Source organism: Contarinia nasturtii, unplaced genomic scaffold, assembly GCF_009176525.2.
Source record: "Contarinia nasturtii isolate CC-2019 unplaced genomic scaffold, AAFC_CNas_1.1 Cnas_scaffold_2678, whole genome shotgun sequence".
NCBI lineage: Eukaryota > Metazoa > Arthropoda > Insecta > Diptera > Cecidomyiidae > Contarinia > Contarinia nasturtii.
The window spans coordinates 926,913-951,993 of NW_022199997.1; the positions used below are offsets into that span (position 1 = coordinate 926,913).

Here is a 25,081-nt window from a genome sequence, read left to right on the forward strand (position 1 = left end):
TGCATGCGATTTCGTCTAAAAATTACTCTCTATGGCTTTCTCTCTATCTTTCGGTCACAAAGAGAACGACTACACTTTACACAAAATTTATTTAACTGAAAAAAAACACAAGCATTCCAGCACGCAGACCCTTCAAAACTGTCCGCTACAGACTGCCGATAAACTATTTGGCTTCCAATTTGATTAAAAGTTAACGTTATGTCTCTTTCACACATTCATTTTTGTCAACATGCACATACACACACACACGCGCGCGCGCTCGCGCATTATTTCAACGTTCTTATAGAGTTTTTGTAAAATTGCTGTTCAATTTTGGTCGGTTCTTTTCAAACAAATTTCTGTCAAATCGAATACACAATTTGATTTCCAAGCATAATTGAACGAATCCGTATCACAAGTGTTGAAAACTCAAATGGAGTGGCAGTAAAAACGTTAAAAAGACTCAATTGTTACTCACATATAGACATTTTATGGGTTCGCTTGTACCAGAAATTTATTGGTATTTTTCGTGCGCAATTTCTGACGACCTATTCCATTAGAAAATTGTTATATATTAGCTTTTCAGAAAACAAATTTGTAAGCTCAAATTACGTTTTCTACTTTCGTACCGTCTAAAATAGGAATGCTTATAGAAAACAGAACCAAAAATAATATAATATTTTTTAGTGAATCCTTTCAAAAGACCTTCTATCAAGTTTTCTTGCCTGCTGTTCCTCAAAAACATCTGACACACACTGTTTTTTTCATACGATCATCGAACTAATTCAAATTGTACGTTCTGTTAGGGGTGACTCATTTTTGGTAATTACATTTTCTATATATTTGCCGGTTGAAATGACTCTTGATTGATACACACATAGTGCAAATGAGATTCTTTTTATACAAAAAAATCCATTCAATTCAGAGAGTAAACCATCAATTTGTGCATATGTCTGCAACAAAATTACAGTTATTGTTTTTTTCTTTAAATTCATGGTTTTGTTAGTAGCATCGTATTCCATCAAATAACAGCACAAAATGAGCTCAATCAAAAAGCGATAATCAATGGATTTTAGCCATTTTACATTTGTCAACATAGAAAAACGACGAAAACAGTTCGTTTTAAATGAAATCGACAGTTGTCGTAAAATGCAAATCAGAACGGATTCAAAGTCATTTGAATGTGAAATACTCATTAAAACGATTTTGAAATATTTATGGTTCCAATCGTGTTTATCACCATGACCAACCGCAATTGTGATTGGGGATCTTAAAATAGTTCTCACGGTTTAAAATCCAGCATAAAATTTCATAAAAAATATACGAACATTTATATTCTAAAACATGACCACCGACCAATATCACCTCGTTCGAAATTAAGTTGAATCTAAAGCAGCTCATTAATTTTTCAAAGTTATCTTTTAGTCATATTGACGTTGATAGTTTTTTTCTTTTCGCTTGAATTTATTCCAAAGTGAAAAAAAAGCAAAAAAAGAAGTGCTATTATGAATTTACATTTCAGCAACAGATACTCAGTAATCATCTGAAAAATTCATCGAATCAATAAAGTCTAATGAAGCGTACAAGGTATATGCTTAGGTTATCAATGTACTTGTTTCCGAAAAAAGAGAAAAATACTAGAGAAAAAAGTTTGAATTTGAAATCGACCTTTCTCCCTCTCTCTCCTAACATCCGTGGTTTGATGATGGTGAATTTCGAGCAATCTAACTGCCAATTGTGTTGCAACAACATTAAGACGAGAAGAAGAAAAAAAACCACAAGATTCGTTGCTGAAAAGGCACAAATATCTATTTTTATGGCTCAACACAATATTGCCAAAAGCCATAACCAATAACCATATCGTTATAATATTATTAGCATTGTGTTTATGTATATTCTCATCGGAAGAGTTGAGCAAAGAATCAGCTGAAAGAAAGACGGCAGAATAAAAAAAAACAAACTGAATCAACTCTGGAGTTAGAGAAAGATCTCTTCTCGTCTATAAAAGTATCTATCCATTCGTTTTGACACTTTTTCCGCATCGGCATCGAGTGGATACCAAAAGTTGGATTGGAGGTTACTTGTTCGATGCATAAAATGAATACGAAATACGGTGAATTATTCAAGTGTTAGTATAGTCAAAATCCGTAGCGTTATGTTTCATCGAATAGAGAATAGCTCAGCGATGGATACAGACTGAACGTATGATTCTACGACGTGTACCAAAAATCCAACGAGTAAAACTTGATTCAAAATAACATTGGTGTTCCTTTGCATTTGTGTTTCGTGTGCTGCTTTTTTGGTTCCTTATTATTGCTATTAACATCAGAAAGCTGAACCGGTTCTCTTTGCTCTATCGCATCATCTTTCCATTTAACGTTGGCTCAATGTTGTGGTTACTTTTTCAGTTATCGTTTCGTTTTTGCGCATCTCTCTCTCTCTCACGAATCGAGAAGAAAGTCTTTCGTACGGTTTGTCATTTCGTAGAAAATGCAAATGAAACCCATAATTTGTGCATAAATTGAAAAAATACGCAGAAAAGCCCGAATCAAATCGAACAATTTTTGGTGAAAATGTCTGTTTATTGTTTAGTTGTTGTTTGTGCACAGCACGTTACTGTTTCAGGTTAATCATTTGAAATGAAAGTCACAAAAACAATCACCGAATGCAACTTGGACCCCTTGAAAATGGTATCGGTGATATGGAATTTCTGCGTATAGATTATGTGACTTAAGCGTAATCTGGATTTATCATTTGTCCAATTGTCATTAATTGTCTGAGCGAAATAAACATATGCGCACGGTACACACGGTTGTGGATTATTAGAACGGGCGTTTAAATGGCCTTTTCTACATTATTTCTACTTTCTTTGATTTACCATATATACATTTTTTTTTCTTCATAATAACTCTTGTTAGGTCCAATTTGGCATACACATTCACATTTATGCAAACATATACACAGCACAATCATTCATTAAATCCACTTCACTCATTTGTACAACGCACACGTAACTCGAAGGCAAAATTGTGCATGCTACTCACAATCGAATGTATCAAGATTGGGGTTCTTTGGACGGGCATGAATATTATTTTCGTGTACATGCAACAAATAATTGTAAAACAACAATGCAATTGATAGGTAGCACACATTCGGTCACGTGTCAAACAGCTATGCTTCCCATAATCGCAATGCCGCAATTTCTCTTTCGTGTGCACGACCAGAGCAAAGGAGTAAAATTGAAATTAAGACCGGTGAGCAGAATGCACACTGCTTTATTTTTCATTAATACGAGCCCAAAATCGCAATATTCTACAATCAAATTTAACGGTTCACGTCAAAAATGTGCATACTTAAATTAAATGCTAATTATTTGGTTAACCGACCGATTGTTTTTTATTGGAAAAACCACAACCGATGAAATATGTTATTCATTTGAATGGTTAAGAATAATAATGAAACTTAATTTTGGTTCAAACTGGAGTGTCCCGCAGAATTATTTCAAATGAAAGTGTCCCGAATATTTGTTTCAAACTAAAATGTCCCCACAAAAAAGATTCATGTAAATTTTCCTAAGTGCCATTTTCATTTGCAATAAATTTGAGGGACACTTTAATTTGAAATAATTCTGTGGGACACTCCAGTTTGAACCAAAATTGAGTTTCATTATTATTCTTAACCATTCATTTAGAACATAGATTGTTTTTTCAACTATAAAATATTTTACTTTTGTATACAATATCAGTAGCTTTGGTTTTATTTTGAATTGTCGTTTATTTTCTGTTTAAATTTCATCATTTATAACCATATTTCTTTCATTTCGTTTCATTTGATTTTTTTTCTTTTTCTTTTCATCTATGTTTCGTTTTGTATGGTTTTTTTGTGTGTGGATCTTACTGAATTCGATTCAGACTTGGAATGTATGGAACAAGTGAAGAACGGCGTTACATGGGACCAGCTGGTTCACAAACGCAGCATCACCACAATTCGCATCCACATTCAAATAGCCAACAAGCAACTGCTGTACCGCATTTGGCACCGCATCCAAACACTCCATTTCCGTCGTACTTTTCACCATACTCACATTTCCAGCATTTGGCTGCATTGCATACCAGTTTCGGTGGCAGTAATCTAAGTACAACCGATCTTATTCTTAACCAAACAAGTGCTCTCACATCGAGCCTATGGCCTGGTTCGCCAACACTCTCTTCGACAACCAATGCTCATTTACCACATACACCGTCTAATGCTGCTAGCAGTGGACGCTTATCCGCTTTTGATTTTTATACTAATGGCCAAGGTGAGTTTTATTCCACTTTTTTTATTTTCCCTTTTAAATCGACACTTCTATTATTTAATACTATTGTCCTCAAAAATAAAAAAAATACTGTTTTAAAGTTGATGTGATGAGATTGAAAGAATTAAAACTTAACTTTTTGTGAACACTCAACGTTGCTATTTATTTAGAGATTTTCACGGAATGCAAATTTAATTTGACACTCGACAAACTTCAAAACTTTTCGCTTGGTGATTTTATCACCTTTTGAAATATTTCTTTCAATGGTTTTTCATTTTAAACTCTTGCGAAAATACATCTGAATGTCGTTCGCAAATGAAAACACTCAACTCATGTAAAAACAATAAAATGTCATCAGGACCAGAATTATGATCAAAATGTAAATCAACCATCAATGAAAAATGTAAATTGAATTTCCATCATTCGACATTAAAATTGAAAATAATTCATTCAATACTCAATATTTTGCATGGCCTTCAGGTGATGCATTCATCAAAATGACAATTAAAAAAAAAAGATAATATGAAAAAGTTTTAAAACATAATTATTGAACGAATTCCATGATGTGTAATTAATAATGATAATAATATTTTAATAATGAATTTACAAGTTTTTGCAACATTTTGAGAAAAAACATTGAGTTCTCTTTCTCTCTCTCTCTGTCTCTCTCAACGTGACCTAGTTTTGAATTTGAAATTATCCATTTCATACAGGTTTTGTATATTTTCGGGCGAATTGATTCACTCCTGTTATATTATATAAAGCTCATTCGGAAAAAATCAATAAAATGGTTTATGTAAATTCGCGTGGCCCAATTTAAATTCGCTCTATGTGCATTGCAGCTATGTACAAACATGTATACAATGTATTTAATCATCATTTCAATGTGGCAAATATTCAATTGCACTTTGCGTGGCCAATGCAAAAGGCGTGTGTATTACATAACAGCAAGCTGCAAATAATTGTTCAAAAACCAAACCATATAATTCGAAAATATCGTCAATTGTGGATGTAATTTAGCATTATATTTATCTATTGTCTAATCAAAACGATGCATTTGCATCGCACAAGCAAACATTACACAACACAGAACAAACAAAATGCAGTTCAGGTAAATTGCACATGAATTAAATGCGTGTAATGTCCATGCAAATATTTCATTGGTATTGAATAAACAATTTAACGCATAATTTCCGAACCATCCAATTGTATGGTTTATGATTTCATTTCTGTCTAAAATCATTTGAAAAACAGAAATTAATTGCCGTGCAGTTTATCCATATAAAGGTAGACGAATAATTGTCATAAAAATATCTCCATTTATCTGTGTGCGAATTCATTGTAAAAGTCAATTGGCACCTAAGTTGCAATTCTTCACAGTTTCATTTATAATTCGATTTGATGTTATTAAAAATGTGCAAATGCTTCGAGACGTACTCCTAATGAATGACTCATTCCTGTTGGATCAAAGATATGGTCACAATTTTTCGCACTCAATTTTAATTTGCATAAATGTTTTAATTTTTTCATTTTGTTCATATATTGCCAACATACGAAAAAAAAGGATCCGATAAATTATTGTCAGTGTTGCGAATTTGAGAATTTTTTGTTTTGTTTTTGGAACATTTCCAAACTTTTTTTTAAAGATGTTTGTTCCGTTATGTCCTTGAGATCGTTGGCTGGTTTCGCATAAACTGTAAATTACTTGGAACCAGAAGATGTTATATTTTTATTGCAGCTTAAATTTGTACATAAATAAATTCGACGATGTACGAAAATGTATTTGGCGTGAATAATAATGAAATGAAATGCTAATATCTTAAATTCTTATTCTATAAATACTGGTATGATTTAAATACTTCCAGAAAACTTTCAAATATTTTCCAAAGTTTTCGACATCTTTTACACTTATCTTAAATTTGTCACTTAATTAGTTTTTCAATTGCCACAATAAATTACAACGCTGCGTAATATCAAACTGATGTAAATGAGCATTCTTTCTTAGTTTGCTTAGGGCTACAGATACCATGTTACCGGATATACTTGGTAATGAAACTTGTAGTAGAATTTTGATTTTTTTTTTGCATTTTATGCTTAACATTTTTGACAAATGGTAAACAACTTCCCTTTAATCGTCGGTTTTGATGAAAGAGATACACATTGTTTAGACAGAAAGAGGCCAAGATTCTTTTCAAACATACCATATGCATTCTGTTGTTTATGAAGGGAGATTATATCTAAAAGAACTATATGTTGTCGGCCACTTTAAGTCCCGAGTGTCCCAATTGGGCTATTTTTCGGCTTAAAATGTCGATTTGATTAATCACCCCATCATCAAGCAAATAAAACCAAAACCAGACAAAGGTAGTTATTCCAAGTCGAAACAACATATTTTGGCTATTATTCATAAGGAATGCAATATTCAAATTTCGTACTTCCGAGAACTGTACATTGTGCTGAAAATTGAATTTTTTTTCTTGCATTGTTAAAATATTTGAAATTCAGCGGTAGTTATTTCAAGGATGCCATTGGCAAAACAAAAAGAATGAAGGAAATAGGATTTTGGAGAAAAGTCTGGTAAAATTAGCATTCTTTATATTAGTTGTGAATGCGAAATAAGTTTGATATGCCCAAATTGCACGGGCACACGACAAAGAGAATGGGAAATGAGAGAGAGAAAGAGAGAGAGACACAGGGGAAGAGAAAGAGCCAAAAGTCAATCGGTAACCGAATGTATGCATAGAGTTTTCATGGGTGATAATATTTTGTTCGTTTATATGCCTTAAAATGCTTGCCCGCACGCAGATAAGTATCGCTCGTGAACAGGAAATGAGTTTTAGCTTCATAAAAAATATGTAATTTATCTACTCATACTAACATCAGCCACTCCGCACCATACTACGTTGCGTATTTTCCGTTGTTGTCGTTGTTGTCGTCGTCGTCGTCTTTTCGGTGCTTGGTGCCTTGTTAAAACCGCGTAGATTTGTACCCAGCATAATTGATCAATGTATACGAATACTAAGCACAAAGAACGATGAAAATGTGTATTTCAAACTGAGCCCAAACCAATGCAATGCAATGTGTTTTCGCAAAAGTCCAGAGTCTAAATTATCGATAAAAACGAATGCGTCATGGAGTTGGAATTTCATAAGTTTTAGTCTCTGCCATTGTCAACCAATACGAATGCATTGTGTGTTGGTTGTGAGAGCGCGCGTGTGAGTGTGTGGCACAGCAGAGAGTCGTATTGTATGCATGCAACGTTGCAGATCAAATCTATTTCGCTCTCACATTCTCTCACTCTCTTTCGCTCTTGCTTGCTCCCTTGCCAATCGTATACATAAAACAACGTGTATATCTGCATACAATGTCTAATGAATGCTATGCGAAAAAGAAATTAATGCAATCATATGTACGCAGCCCGAAGCCTATGTTAATGGCCATGTACCGCTCGCTGCATTTTGCAGCTACAAGATAGATGGATGAATTGCAAATATTATATGGGCGTGGAATAGAAACGAGTGTTACATCGAAATTTTATGCGTGCCGTCGATATATTCTTCGTTGTTAGCGATTTTCGCCACAAAATAAGGAAGGGAAACACAACTTGGTATACTCTCTTTTTTTATTATTATTATTTGTGGAAAAAAACACGACGCACTCACAAATCCCATTATACAAAATAACATAATTACCAGAAAGTGTTTCACTTCATTTTAAAAAGATGAAGAAGAAGAAGAAAAAACATAGTTGCAGATCAATCGCAATAGCAATGGTGAAACGAATAGAATTTATGAAAAAATACTGGACTGTGAGAGAAACGAACAGAGTTAAATCTCATGCCAATAAACGTAACGATAAGCCAAATTTGAAATTGTAATAAACGAATTTCGAATGCCTCAGATTATTACAACAGTATGATAATATGGAGCGCAGAGAGCCGTTACACCGTAAATTTTCTGTTCTAAGAAGCTTAAATCATTCCATGTAAATATGCGCAGTCGTCAAAATTCTTGTTAATTCTTCATTACGGCGACTGAAAGAGTGCTTGAAGTTGGATTACAGTTTGAAGATAGAGTGAAAAGTCTGTTTTTGTTCACATCGATCTATTCTGCGAAAGAACAGATTCCCAATGTGAGAGAAAGAAGCAGAAAAAGTTTTTATCGTCTGCTAAGGATGTAAGTATCAAATAATGTGTCTGCATAAAATTTACAGCAAATTTCAATTCTTGCTGCAAATTTCCACAAAGTTTTATGACTTATTTGTATTGTTCCCATTGATTTGATGCTTTTACCATTCACTGTGCTTGATCGAATTTCAATGTGACTATTGTAGCGTGTTTCGGTCGCACACAAACTTTTTTCTATTCTTTTGCAACGAACAATGAAGTACGATTTGCGAAAATTTGCGCTACACGAATTGACTATTTCTTGAATTGAGCATATATATAATAACAATGCGTAATAAAATGTATATTTTGTTATAATTGTATTTAAGCTTACTGATGCTGAACACATAAACATTTGGAATTGTTTGATTTTGTGTGTTATTTGTTAACTTATGCTTCGATGAATATTATTATTATACTCAATTCGCATACGCTAGTCGGGCGTTGAAGTGACGCCAGCGATTGACATTTTTGCATTCATATGCGAAGAATGAAGTCATCAACGGGAAAAACTATCCTAAAAATGCTAAAAGCAGATAGAAGAAGTGTCTAGTGAAGCAATATTCCAGGCGGTTATTCGTGTCAATCATTCGATTTTATTGGATTAATTTGGCGTGTACAAAAAGTTTTCTCCTCTTCTTATTCTACTCGTGAATGTCGCACATTTGAAAATAAATGTTATTGGCATTTGTTTATCTTTTGGATCAATTCTTTGCGAAATTCAAACAGGTTCGTAAATTTTGTTTGCGAAAGAAATGGACTGCAAGGGAAAAAATGACTCTCATGACAAATCTTGAGATTTTGTTTACTCTTTGAAGTGAGTTTGTATTTATTCACTCATTCACATTGATTATTGATCTTCGGCAGGCACATTGAAACGTTTATATTCCAATATTGCATCATTCAAAATGTTGTACACCTTAATGATAATATTCGGTTACGTTCATCGAACAAGTTTTCTGAACTCAAATTAAAATGTGTGTATTGCATAATAAATTTGATTCGGTACGATATGATTTATTAGAGTTCAAAGTGTGGAGAGTTGATGTTCTCCATAAATTCAATTTCGATAATCTATTGAAGAGCCGACATGTGAACAGAAGCAATATCGGCGATTCTATAAGCGATTGTACAAAACTGAATAATTAAACATTCACTTCACGTAAAACATCTACAAGTTGATGCGATGAGCAATTTGTTCGTGCATTTGCAACACGTTGCCAGAAATTCAAAGTTGTAAAGCCGCTCATTGTTTGAAAAGCAAATGCTTGCATTCATATGAAGTGCGAGCAAATACATATTCAACGGCACAAACTATCATATAATTTTTTTTTATTTTTCTTCATGATAAATGTGATGGTAAAAGAAGGACAAATTTTTTATTTCTTTTTATTTCAACAGAATATTATAATTAAAATAATGGGGGGGAGGGATTTTATTATGATGTGAGAAGCAATGGCAATAATTAGGCGGATACAAATGTATGATAATATTAATATTATCATTTTATGCAACATTATATTCCCTCATTTTTCATCTTTAATGCCACGAGTTACATTTCATTGTTACACTGACAGAGAATATTAATCAACTTGAATGAAATAATTGTTCATAGCATAAGTTTTTTTTGCACTAGTTCAGTGTGAATTTTGTTTGAAAAATAATTGCAAATGCCATCATGTATTTTAAATGAATAAACGGTGCGGACGGCCCGTTTTTTAAAATTAATACACGAAATGCACTAAATTTTTATTAAAATAAACACACGAGCTAATCTATTTGTTTATTAAAATCGATGTTCTTTCTATTTCAGTGAGCGATTCGTTATTGGCTGCAAGAGGTTTTAATACACCATCCGTTAATGCTCCATATTTACCGGTGTCATCGTTGGATTTAGTGGCGAAAAATTTTCAAGCCGCTGCTGCAGCTGCACAGTTTAGTCAAGTGAGTTCGTTTGCCCGACCGCTCTTTGTATGATAAATCTATTATTCTGTGCGAAGTTTCGACGATAAATCACCAGGTGGAAAGAGAGATAAATGACAATATCTAAATGATATACTAAAATCTTTTTAGAAGTATATTATATGACCTCCATAGGCGTGCGTGTGTGTGCTTGCATTGCAAACAGTGTGGCTTGTCCCAATAAATAATGAATTATCGATCGATTGAGTAGCACTTTGGTTTGCTTACATAGAAATAAGCCGATTGCAATCGCACACATAAATGATAAAATTGAATATTCCAGATTTCGAACGTATCCGAATATAAACAACTTGTTCAATGAAATTGAAAACAACAACGAAAAAAAAAATGTCGATATTTAATTTTTTATAATGGCGATAAGACATTCAACATTGCAATGCCATTAAAAAATGTGATAAATGCATTAACTAGCTAAAATGAGTGCATTTTAGTATCTCTATGAAAGCGCCATAATAAATGGACTTTGAAAATTCACTTTCATTTAGTATGCTAATAATGATTCGATATCACATTTAGGATAATTGTTTTTGTAGTAAAAATGAGCAGTCTTCTTCTTTTTTTTCATCGTCGAATCGTTAAAACTTGTACACACGTTTAAAGTCGATGATAATATTTTTGGTGAAAACTGGACAATTAAAATTCCCAATAACATTTTATTTCGATATAAATATTTGATTTGATGATTTTATGGGCATTGAAGTTTATCTTTTAAAGGCAAGCCAATCTGTCCATAAGTCCTCTAGACGAATTGATCTTTCGGTGAACTGTGAACAATTTGTACGTGCATGAATTGGTTGTTTCACAACGACAAAAACTAAAAATGCGAATTTCATCTAACTTTGTTTGAAAATGGTCATGCAAAAAGTCAATGCATACCAGTTTGAGTTGGTTGTAGCGGGGAGTGTGGCCAATTTAAAGTGCACTGACTACTACTAACATGCAAATTTATTGTCTGGATAAACGATGACGACTACAATTAAAGCCCAAGTGCAAGCATTCATTGCAAAGCATCGTCATTATCTTCACGATGTGCAGTGTGCACACACCGTTCACGGTTTTCTAATGGAGAACAATCAACATTGAATTACGGATTACTTAATATATTCCATGTATCGGCTTCGGTGATCATAAAACAAAAGAGAGATTATGCCTTCGCTGTTTTCCATTCTGCACTTTATTTATAATTATGTAAATGTGGCGTTTTTGTTGTTGTTCAGTAATTCGAATTTCAAGTAGACGACATATAAAATATATTATATTCAAAGCGAACCCAAAATACAATCTTAGAGAATAATGAAAGGCCACTTTGCATCACACTATCAATTTCAATTTTTTTTAATGAGTAAGATCAGTTTGCTTCGATGCCTGCATTAAATTTTCAATTTTAATGGAAATAGTTAACGAACTGCAACTTCAGAGCTAGTCGTCACCTACAGCTTTCTTTTATTGCAATTTACATATTTCTAGTAAATTTATTAAATTCAATTTTAATTGAATATTCATTCAGAATTTTCTTAATTTCCATAAAGTAAATCCCATAAATTGTGTGATGAAAATTCGCTTTTGTTTTATGCACTTCAATTGTTGATTCTCAACTGTTATTTTGTTGATTCTCTGATTTTATACGATGATTACCAACCATTCGCACCATGTGTCGAAGCGAGAGAGGATGTGCCTAGGGGATAACCATGAATTGCAGATCGAATAATTTATAATAATAAACGCTATTTCTCTATATTTTTCACTAATTCTGCTAGTATTTCTACTAGTTTGTTCTAATACTGCTAGTTTTTGCTAATTTTTCTAGTACGTCAAAAATATTGCATACGTCAGATTGACTGCATGATCGGATAACCGAAATGTGTTTACGTAAATGTTTCAAGTTGACACTTTCAACGTGTATATTTGAAGCAGGCATGTAATCTATTTATATTTATTGAAGTTTCAGTCCTTTGAATATTGAAATTATTATCTACATTACAACATCAGTGCTATCAAATCAAGTTTCGGGCTGTATATATTTTATTAAAATAATTTTTAAGTGTTTTTTTCTCTTGATTACACTCCACTTGCTTTGTGCTTCCAAGCCTGCTTCATTCATTTTATATTTTTCAATTGAATTAAAATTATTTAAATTCAAAATTGATTGATAAAATACTAAAACAGAAAAATTGAATATCGTGTGAGTGAGAATTATTGTTTGTCAAGTTTTACGTTTACAGAGACGTATACGTTTTCAGTAAGAAATCTGTCATCAAATCTACATTTCCGATTGCAATTCGTAAATTGTAGTTAATACAGATGGAACGTGCTTGGTTAAGTGCCATTGAATATATTTTTATTTAAAAATGGGAAAAAGCGTATTTAACTACATATTTTGATACATTTTAGTTCAACACTATTCAATTCGTTTGTTTTGTGAATTTTATTTTAATTAATTATTGCAATATTTTCAAGAATAAATTCTTACTAAAGTATATACGTGTACAGTGCTAATTCTGCTATTTATTGCTAATTTCTCTATTTTCTTCATGTAAATTTCCCTATTTTTTTGCTAATGTGCTAATTCTAATTCGCATGGATATCCCCTAGGGATGTGCACTATAAATGGTCACCACAAGTCAAAAAATCTTCGTTCGGTATTTTTATTGAAAGTTTACAGTTAATTGTGATAATCTTTGGAGACATTTTGAAAACTGTTACGTTTGTTCAAATGAGTTTACACTCTCCAGCAGTGATATAAAGTGGTCTAGACAAGTTCATTTGCACATTTAATTTCAACAAAAAGAAATGGCGAGAACGAAACAAACAAAATTGAATGCTAAAAAGCAACCTGCACCGTAAACTGGATGGTTTCGGTATTCTCTTTTTTTTTCGTTGAATATTTTAAATTGGCAGTGTACATAGAGAGCCCGTGGGCTTACCGTGTGTATAAAATTTTATGATTATTATTGTGCATATGCTTGCATTCGCACATTGCTCTAGTGAATGTGTTCTAGTCATTTGTAAATGAAGCACGTTTCAACGTTAACAAATTTACCTTCCACAACATCTTCTTCTTCTTCTTCGTTGCAAATTCTTTTTTATTTCACACACCATACGGCAATTCAAACAAGTGACGTTCAATGCATATAATTTTTTTTGTAGTTGAAACATTCAAGCGATGGCATGGATTTAGCTAGATGTGCACAGCACTTTTATGAGACTCACATGCATTGTACAAGCAGTTTTTTCTGCGCGAGAGATTTCTTGAATTTGTGAAAGTAGCGCCTGTCAGAAAAAAAAGCTATTGTTTCAATGAATATATTGTTGAATTTTTGTTGATAAAATTGAGCGGTTTTGATTGCTAATCTGATATCGATGTAATAACAATAAAAACTCGCTTTACACTATAATGATTTTTTCCATTCGTTCCCGTTTCAATATATTCATAAAAACGAACTGTTCATTTTTTTCTCTGTTTTGGCTTTTAAAAAAAACCACCAGGCAAAGAGTCTTTTTCTGCAATCACAAACGGATCTTTTTGGCAGTACTATATCGACAACAAAAAAAAGTGAAACATGTTTCGGCCGATGGCAAACGACCCATCAACAACAGCACGTATTCGAACCACTTCATATACAAGTAAGTTTTTAAATAAAATACTATTCAATGCATATATTCTAGCTCCATTACCCACGATTGCTAAACTTTGATTTCATATATGGAAATCGGTTATAATCCATAAGTTATATGCTCTTTACTACTTTCAATGAGCTCATACACTTTTTACTCTTTTCCTCTCTCTTGATGAAAATGGCAAATTTGTTTGTTTGATTTTTGTGTTTTCGTCTGCACTTTTTCTGAATACAGGTTCCACCAATTACAACGGCCAATAGTATTACAATAAAAAGTGAGAACATTAGTTCAGGTAGTTCAGTGTCATCGCAACATCTGCAAAAAACTAGCACTGATAGCAGAACAAATAATCAAATTGATGGATTTAGTTCTCCATATTATTCGCCACCGAAATCGACCACAACAAAAACAACAGTCTCCACTTCACCAAGCTCGCGACTCTCCAATGGTAAACACACATATATGCACAATTTTTTTTCGTCTTCTCGTATTTTGACTTTGAAGCAATTCCTCTATGTTTTTCAACAATAAACGAAAACAACTTTTTTTTGTTTGGATATAGGTGGAACGCCATTGCCAATAACACATACTACACATACAGCTACGTCGGTCGCCAGCACATCATCTCATACCAAAACAACAAACACCATCCATTCGTTGCACGATATCACTTCTGGTTGTAGTCGAACCATCCCGATTACGTGGAATAACTCATCACTTTTACAGGTTTGTGTGTTTTCAATTTTTTTTTGCACTCGTGAACAAATTCATTGAAATTTTTATGAAATCTTTTTATCAATGTCTGCATGAGCTTAGTTTTAATATCGTTTTACCATCTCTTTGTGTGTTTTTTTGGACGTTCGCAGATAAAACGTGAACCGTGTCAAGTGTCTGAAGTGACGACATCAAATAATTTTCCGTCAACGGCAACAGTTCAATTACAAGAGCAACAAAGAAAAACGATAGCCACAGATCAAGCAATTGTCAAAAAAGAAATAAAATCACCGACTGAAACGTCTTCGTCAACAATATCGCTATCGACCACCGCATCAAATATGGAACATACCAACAATAATTCAGTTCAATCGGGTTAGTTTTACGCTTCTTGTTATGTATTCGGCAACATTTCTTTGGTTCATATTGGAAATGAAAAGGAACAGAAAAAAAAAACAGATTAAATTCGTTTACAAAAGTCATAAAAACAGTTACACGTAGCTGACACTTGTTTTATACGTTTTTCCTGATTTATCTTGATTCTCTTTTCAAAAGGTGCAATTCCGGTTGGAATAGCTGTGGCACGTCAGCGCCTCCAAGAGCACGCTCAACAACAACAGCAACATCAAACGAAAGACATCAATCGATTCGGCAATATAGGCATTGCCACTGATTTGGGTAAGCTTTTGTTCTTTTCTCATCAACGAAAGAAAACCGATAGTAATAACTGATAAAAAATCACGACTCCTTTGATAAAAACACTGGAAATAAATCAGATTGGAAGCACATAGTAGTTTCAAAATACAATTTAATTTAGAATTTCTCATTAATTCGGATGTACATTTTTGGTTTCGTCTCTCACAAAAATTCTACCAATTTTTTTTTTACACAACTATGTTTTTCAATTGAAAAGTTTTTGTTCGCATAGAACATAATAGCCTCTTCAGGTTTCTTCCATTTAATGCATGGTCAAGCGCAAATTTCATTCTACTTAATCTCATATATGTAATAATTAGTTTTTGTAAAATGAACGTGATTATTGCCTTAAAAATGACAAATAAAAAGAAAAAAAAAACGAAAAAAAAACTGACCTCACCATTGTTTTTGTGTGTCCACCATATGTGGAAAACATAACACTTATATACTAATCAAAATCTTTTGTACAAAACAAAGTGAGTCGGATTATATTTGCTCCGTGTATGGTACTACCTAATTATTAAAATCCCAAAAAAACCAGCAGCTGTAACTCAATCTAAATGGGAATTTTGTTTACGTTTCAAATTGTCCTGATGCTCTTGCCACATTCATTTGGCATTTGTGGCTTGGGTCATCTTCTCAGTTGTTTTTTTTCCTTTTTCGTGTGCTATAGCACTAGAAAATATATTTTCGAAATAACTTTTTGCCAAAATACAAAGAAATAGGAGATATTCAAATAATAGCTGGCGCATTTAATTCATAACATCCTACTCAGAAACGATATAACCGCTGTATGTGTACTTTTGTAAGCAGCATTTCAAAAGAATCCACCTATGTACAGCAGACATATTATCAGCATTCAGTGCATATAATGTGTAAACATTACTTATCACATTCAGCTATACTTTGTGTGGTGTCCAAAAAATCATCATCAAAAAAGGTTTTATCATTATCGTTGTTGTTGCTTTTTTGTTGCTCCTTTCTTTGCTTTGTATTCGTCATGTGCGTTACAACAGGAATATAGTCAGTATGAGCATGTGTATGCATTTTTAATGCTTTCGGTTTATACCTCATACCATTATGAGCAATGGATAAACTTGTTTTTCATTCCTTTTTTTACTGAATCGTTTGAGCCTTTTTTTTGATGGAATATTTTCTCTCTTTTTCGCCTTCTCCTTTTTGAGCATCGCTCTGGAAAATAAATGTTCCTGAAAAATATTCAACTCTCTATGCTGTGTTTTCGCATGTTTTGGCTTGTGTTCACTGTTCACACTCAACGCACACACATACACATATAGGCCCGATTGAAACAGTTATATAATGATGAACAAATAAAATTATACTGTATGGTAATCAGTTGTTAATAAAAAACATTTGGAATGAGAGAAATAAAGAAGAAGAAAGATGGAAAGAGAAAGAAAGATGGAGAGAGAGAGACCCAAATTATAAATCTAAAGTCGCGAACTCGCTACAATTACACTATAAAGAAAACAGGATTTAAGTTTCAATTAGAGTAAAGTCATATTTCAGTAAGTGAGTGGCAAAAGTTCTGAGCTTCTGAGATTGTTTCGTTATCAAAAGGCAAATGCGAAGTAGCCTTCTACATTTTCGAAAACCAGGCTAATGATTAAATTTGATACTTAACACTATAACTGCATACCGTCATCACCGTCAATGATGATTATGTTGATGCTAACGACGACGACGACGATGATGACGACGACGTGTTCATCTCTTTTTTTTCGTGCATGTGTATGACGGTTTGCGATAAGCACGTATGGCGGAAGGAATAACGAAACCGCAGATAATAACGACCTCATACACATGGTACATAATACTATACACATTCACTTCAAACACATTTCGTACACACACAAACTCAAAAGTTAATACACCATAATCGCTTTCGTAAATATTTACGTTATAAGGTGTTACACATTGCTCCGTAATTTTATTTTGTCTCAATTTTATTATTTTCCACTTTTATTAGGGATTTTAAATTCGCTCGTTACGAACGAAAAACACGCTACTTTGTTGGAACGAATAATAAAATGTCGAAGCTCATAATTTATCGAAATGTTGCTAGTCTATTTAAAACATCGACATTCAAATTCAATTGCAGCGATTCGATTTTGAAATTGATTGATTCAAATAATGCTGTGACATATGCGCATTGCCATCGAATTTAAATGCGAAAGAAGTGTCCAATTTGTGATGTGCTCGAAATGCATTTACACTGCATAAATTCACGTTCGTCATGAAAGAATGATAAATGCTAAATTTAGTGCTCATTCCATTTCGTTTTCGTAATTATCACTCTTCTTACATGTTCATTTCATTGAGTTCGCGTGCCAAATACATCCTATGCTTTCCATCTAATCTTAATTTTACAGGCGTACGTCCTCATAAATTGCAAAGCAAATGTGCAGAGCCAAATAAAAAAAAATCAAAGTCATTTTTCTTGTTTAGACTTCTTTTCAATACGATTTATTGGCAGCATACTTTTATCTCTCGTTCTTTTATGTATGTGTAATTCTTTTCTCTTGCTCATTCGGACCGATACTTCGCGAGTGTGTGTGTGTTATGTATGCTCGTTAGTTGATTGATTACATTTTCTATTTTTGAGTCATTTGCTGCCAATTTCAGGCTCTCCTCTGTAGCCATGTTGTGCGCAGCAGTTTTATCACATTGAAAATCTTAAACTTTTTTCACGACGTTTTTTTTCGCTCGCTTTTGCCTTGAAATGCATTAGATACATTTTCAAAATTGCCATTGCTTCGTTTGCTATGCTCATTGTTGTCGTGATATTGTGTTCACAAAAGATTAATTGCAATTTAAAAACGCAATAGCGTGCATTGCCACACTTTCCCTTCGGAAAATACCGGTTTTTTTTCATTCTCTATCTCTCTTCCGAAAAAAAAAAAAACAATAAATAAATCGAATGAATTGGTAATTTTTGATAGTACCACGCCTGAAATGTACAAAATTCCAATGAAGGCGAGTAACCATGACTAAATAATGATCTACGAATTATTGCATTACCGTGATGTGAGACACTTCGAACTCATTCAGACGCCGTAATCAATTCATTTGCACATAACTATACAAAAAAAAAAAGTAGAACAATTAATTAATAATGCATTTTTAATAAACACTTTTTATGCGCTTGTAATACATTGATGCGTTTCTGGATTATCTACAATATTTAGATGCAATTTTTCATTGTACAATTATATTCCATCCATTTATTCATATCGCATGTCTGTTCATTATTTGCACAACGGGATTTGAATAAGAATATGGTTAACCGTCGTTTGGATTTCATGTATCAAACTGGGTGATATTCTTATGCCAAATATCAAATACTAATTAAATGCTTCGTGCCTGATGAATATGGATGTAGCACTTTCTATCTCGCTCATTCGCGCGCGCATAGTTCAAACAAATATGGATATGTAGAATAAATTTCATGTTGTTATTGAGAACAACAGCCTACAAACTTCCCGGCCATATGAATAAATATTAAATAATAATATGAGGAAAAACAAGCAAATAAATTAGCTTCAATTAAATATTTACTGATAATGGCGTTTTTACGTCGTTCATTAACGTTTCCACACTTTTGAGCTTTGAAGAAAAAAAATGAGCGCTTTACTTTTTCAATGGAATTTTAAGATTTATTGTCGGCACTGCCGAATGTCACCGACATTCATGGACTGACATTTGGAAAAGGTTTGAATTTTTATAAAAGTGCGGTTGAATGTGTTCTATTTTAACACTCGAATAGATTTATCAATATTTGAAATAAATGAATCGTGACACAAGTCAAATGTCGCATACATTTTCAACGTAATAATTAAAAATTCTACTAAACGTAGCCGCTTTCCAAATTAACTATCATCGACTAGTCGATATATAGTATTTAAATTGAGAATCGAAAAAACGTCGAAAGGTTTCTACGAAATGCAGTGGAAAACATTCTCATTCTGGGCATTGACTGACAATAAATGACATTTTGCATGTTACTGTCTCTAACTTGACGAGATTTTTTTAACCCCCGGTTTGAATTTAAAAGCGTTCATTATTGTGATCGACCGCGGCTAAGTGTGTTGATATTAAGCTTAAGTAGATGTGGCAGAATTCATTTATCCATATCATTTAGTTATTACTATGAAATGAAAAATTCAAACCAAAATATCCAAATGCTTAAATATTAAACATTGCATGCTTTATCTATTTTGATGTAATGCCAAATTTTTCGTAAATTTTTGAATTATAAAAAAACCATGCAGCTTGCCATATACCATTTGATTCGTATTTTGTATACAATTCTGTAGATAAATTTGATATATGCAAACTTTGTACATACATAGATTGAATTATGAATAGTTAATGAAGAGGCAAAAATGTCGAAAAAAGCACTATTACAAATCCGACATAACATGGCTAAATGAGCACAAAGCGAAAAGGGAAAGTGGAAAATGTACATCGAATAATTTGAAAAATTAAATCACTCGTTGCAAAATTATTATGATTTCTGGTCGATTTGAACATAAAGTGTTTTAATTTTAATTGGCGTTTCATTTATTAAGCATCACAGCTACTTGTTACCTTTCAATAATTTCTTTTTTTGTTATTTTTTTTCGTTCTTTTTCTTTTTATGATTTTTAAACATTTTTGTTGTTTCGGTGCCGTTACGAAAAATCGAATGTCGACTAATCGTCATAAAACCACCTAACGGCGAAATAAAAAAAAAAACAACAAACAAAAACCTGCTGATAAATTTCGGGGCATTGGAAAATTTAACCGGAACATTAACGATGGAAATGCAATTAAAAACCATTTCCAATTTAAATGGGATGTGATGGTGATGTTGGTGTTTATGTGCTTTAACACGCACTCGGTGCAACAATTTCAAATGAAAACGTGTAATTATCTTTAATCGAATTTTCGATCCAAATGAAACACACACACACACATATACTCACGCTAACGCAATTTGTGTGTACGATTCACGTTACCTTACGTTGGCTTTTGCGCATGAACGCTCGACTAAACAATAACATCGACCACAATACATACACTCAAAAATCACCTCCGATCGTGCATCTTCCACATGTGCCAATTGTACACATTGCCGCACATATTTTGTTTGTTTCGTTGCTAAATTTTTATATGTTTGTGGTCACTTTCGGTCAAAATCACAAACACACTCTTGCATCCAAAAAAAAAACCGGCTCATAATTAACAATCGCCAAATAAATGCAAACAACAATCAAATAAAAGGAGGCGCAACATCAGCATTTACTCAACAAAACATGTTTTACACAGGTACAAATTCAACCATGATTCCCTTTTCTTCAGATGTTGCAACCGCTGCTGCCGTTTCTATGGGTGTATCGAATGTACAAAACACGGTCAGAACTCCGCCTACGTTATGGCAATATCCAGGTACGTTTATTACAAAAAAAAAACATATTTATAAATCTTTTTTTAATAACTTGAAATATGATTCAAGTAGATAATCTCCTTATTGGATGATTGCTAATTGCTGTGCAGTTTTATATGATCAAAAGTCTCAAGGACGAATCATAAATGAACATATCGAATGTTCTTCTCGTCTAATCGCATTGTATACATTTGTTTTGCATGCATTCATCATCACATTTCAATCCCACATTGTGACTGTATCAATTGATTCGGTTTTGATTGTAGCCTATTTATAGATCAAAATCCATGTGTATTTGAAATAACAGTGCATGTATTTATGAAATCATATTTGAGACATCTTTAGTACATTTTAAAAGCTAGAATGAGAGAATTATTATTTTAATAGCGACATTTCACTAATAAGTGAATCAAACAAAGACGTTTATTATTAGAACATTTCAATTCGGCATAAATATGAAGTGATTTAGTATGTGTATGAAAACAATGTGTTAGAAATAAATTGATTGAAACAAATCTCGAGTGATTATTAGTTTGAAGAAGAATAAAAACTTGCTCATTTCAGAAGCATGTTCATTAGCTTTATAATCAAAATGAAGCCATTAATGCCGTCATTGTTTCCCGTTTCACTTGAAATATTCCGAGGGAAATGCATAAATTGAGTATTTTTTTCACTCTTACTTTCATCATACCATTGCTATAAGAACGAAATATGCGAATGACAAACGGAAAATAAACACTAAAACTTTATAAATTATTTACACAAATACAGCACCCAGTAAATTATACGAATGAGATATACTATGCTAATGCATATACTTTTAAGTACTTTCCGAAATGTGTATATGACGATATGTAAAAGATAGCATCATGTGACACGCCGACAAAGTGCACTAACTTTTGGTTGCTCAGTTATCGGTCATAATGAACAAAGTTCATCTTCGCTCTCTCTCGCACTCTCTATCTCGATTGGCACGGATCATAAAACTTTTATTATCATCATTAAAATATGCCTATAAAATGTGCCGTACCAAAAATAACTGTATGACTCAACAAAACCGTTTTAAATTCATTTTAATTAGAAATAATCATTTTTTTTTCTTTATTTCTCTTTTAATATTGTTATTGTATACGTGTGTATTAATTCATTTGAGTAAACTCAATATTAATCACTTATATTATATGACCACAAAAATTGAATATATGCTCAAAACGCAAAGGATTAGCTTCGTCTTTTGAAGAATAACACTTAATAATAATTTTTTTTGACGCATGCAATACACATAACACACATTGAATGTTGAACGAAAAGTTGATTGCAATGAAATACTACACATAAATCAGCAAATGTGAATAAATTTACGATTCAACTATAAAATACACGAAATAAAAATAAAACCAATGCGTGTAGCATACACAGCATGAGGAGAAAACGCGTAAGGGGCGGGAACATGGTAATAGAGAACACTCCTATATTCCGCCTATGTCTGTAGCGGCCAATGGACGTGCAGTTGAGCTCAAAACCACCAATCGGAGATGGAATTCATACAAACGCTCCAAAATTGTTCAAATGCACATTTGAAAATTCTTTTTTTCACGTTAAAAAGTGGTCGATTTTGAAAAATTTGTGAAATTATTGATACAAATTAAGCTAAATATGTACCATAAATATTTAGTATATTATAAACTAAATTTGATATTGACAATTATTTGATTTGAAATCATTGTTTAATGAACATTGTATTTTTTGAGTTGATTCGGATATTGTTGAAAAGTTTTCGTAAAAGTTTTCAATTTTCATATTTTTGAAGAACACAATGTTCAAATTAAAACTTACATTCAAAACGAAATAGAATTTAGATTCTTCAAAATATAGCCACTTTCTTCAAAATATAGCTAAAATTTCCTTTGTTTTGATTCAACGAAACGACAGTGATTCTATACAAATGTATAAATAAATGAAACTTTTGCCATGAATTATTATTAAAATCATCGTTTTAGGGGCTGATATAAAGTAGAAATGTAAATAACATACAAATAGACGAGGGCGATGAAAATTGTGAACGGCAAACGGCAAAAGAATTATGGAATATTGGAACAAATGTGCACGATAGAGAGTGGCACATTTTTTGATAATGAATCGATGGCGAGAAGGGATTTCTCCCTTCGTAAAATTTGTTATAGTGTATAACTGTGCTTTATACTTGATTGCAATCACTAAATGCGATGAGTTCACCCCATTTGAGTTTGTACTGGCGTGGGTTGAATTTGTTGCACGCACTATCAATTCTATACATTTCGTAAACGTTCTACGCGCATTTTGCATTCATTCTCTCTTCGGTAATTTAATATTCTCCTTGTGTTCAATACTTCAAAAAACGACAATAGACTGCAAAATGATGAGTCGCTATTTTTACTTCTCTCTTTCTCGTACACATTCTTTACAAGAATCTAATCATATACGTTAATGTTGTGATCTATCAATCTTGATGCCACTTGGCCAATTTTACTAAAATTGCTGTCATTGTGATAGGGAACGACGTTTAAATGTAATACCATTAAAATCTCATCTTAAAAAGTAATTTTAATTTTGGGAGGAGGTTGAAAAGTTTCAGAATTGGAACTATTTTAAAGCGTTTAATTTTTAGAGTCTGTTGACGCAATTAATGTAATGCAATTTTCTATGGAATTTTAGCTCCGGTGCCGGTGGAATCAATGCTGCCACATGTGCCATTTCAACTGCTTCGTGATCCAAACAGTGGACAATTTCTATTTTTCCCAACAGCAGCGACATCGATAGGTATGTTTATTTTCTATAATCGAAAACCAATTAATCTTATCTATAATAACAAATAGAAGAAAATCAGTAAACTTATAACGATTAAACACCTCTTTTTTTACTTTATGTTCAATTTTCTACGAGTAATTAATAATTAACTTTACATTTAAAATGCTTTAATTGGTTTTTGGTTATTTTGACACGAACACTTTAAAAATGGATATAAAATTAATCACATTTATTTTATTTTTTTTTGTTTCTTTTTTTTTATTTTCCGATACTTGGCTGCGGTTTAAAATCCAAATTGAAACTATTCCAAAATTCTCACACATTTAATTGGCTTGATACATAATACACGAAACACAAACACACACATACAAACACACCTAAAACACGCAAATGCTTCATCCTTTGTCCAATTTTATTTACACAATCACAACAATGCATTGGCTTTTAATTTTGAATTGGCTAAATGTTTGTTTTTCTTCTACTTCTTCGGCAAAATGTTGTGGTGGTCTTTTAATGGGACTAGATAAACTTCTTATATCTTATCCATCAGAACCGTTTCAACAAGCCGTTGTGTGGCCCACCACATATACTCAGCCACAAACAACAATTCAGTCGACCCCACATTTGATAATGCCACCAATTACGGCCGCACCATCAATACAACAACCACCACCATTGGCTCCGCTACTATTTAGCGCATCCGATTATCTATCGGCCGGTACAACATTGCATCAGGTATATTATTCGCTCTAAAATGCATTAATGTGATATTCTTACATGGTAAATGAAATTATATTAAATTTTACTGTACCATTTAGCATACACAAACACACAGCACTCGATTAGTAGCAGTGGCATCGAACGATAATACGAATAAGCGTAAATCGAGTCATAATCCAACAATTCCAATGCCAATACAGCCTGCACCGACATTGATTAAAATTGAAGATTCGATGCATTCGGGTGTTCCAACATTGGCTCCGTTTGAACAAAAATCGGCACCGATACAAACGGCAACGATAACAGCCACTCAAACAAATGATGTTACTCCAGAGATTGCAACACAACTGGGCAATTATTATCAAGCGCATGGTTTACATGGAAACTTAATTCAACTTACACCGCACAACACTTCAGTTGGTGCAACGCAAACGCTTCCAAACAATGGAAGTAATCCAACGATTCCGGCAGCCATACCATTACTAAACACATTGGACTGCAGAACATTACAGTCACAACCGATGCCACATATTTTAACGCCACCAGATGTAACCATCTCGACAATGTCTTGTTTAACACCAATTTCAGAAACGTATTCAAGATGCGATGACAATTTGGATTCATCGGGAGTCAGCAGTTTACCCGAAGGTTTGTTTTGCAGATGAAAATAAAA

General features: G+C 32.9%; 1 protein-coding gene across 7 annotated transcripts in view; it reads left to right on the top strand.

Annotated features, from left to right (window-relative positions):
• LOC116348920 (protein winged eye) overlaps positions 1-25,081 on the top strand; it is a 76,835-nt gene that overhangs the window by 45,390 nt on the left and 6,364 nt on the right. For 2 of the 7 annotated variants that reach the window (XM_031780134.1, XM_031780130.1), the window contains exons 4-14: positions 3,891-4,279; positions 10,255-10,385; positions 13,911-14,048; positions 14,277-14,490; positions 14,605-14,768; positions 14,909-15,131; positions 15,312-15,434; positions 20,739-20,903; positions 23,596-23,700; positions 24,212-24,423; positions 24,507-25,056. In XM_031780134.1, coding sequence (XP_031635994.1) covers positions 3,898-4,279; positions 10,255-10,385; positions 13,911-14,048; positions 14,277-14,490; positions 14,605-14,768; positions 14,909-15,131; positions 15,312-15,434; positions 20,739-20,903; positions 23,596-23,700; positions 24,212-24,423; positions 24,507-25,056 — 2,407 coding nt within the window. In that variant the 5' untranslated portion in view covers positions 3,891-3,897. The remainder of the gene's footprint in view (positions 1-3,890; positions 4,280-10,254; positions 10,386-13,910; positions 14,049-14,276; positions 14,491-14,604; positions 14,769-14,908; positions 15,132-15,311; positions 15,435-20,738; positions 20,904-23,595; positions 23,701-24,211; positions 24,424-24,506; positions 25,057-25,081) is intronic. The other 5 variants (XM_031780131.1, XM_031780132.1, XM_031780135.1 and 2 more) reach the window with 5 other exon arrangements.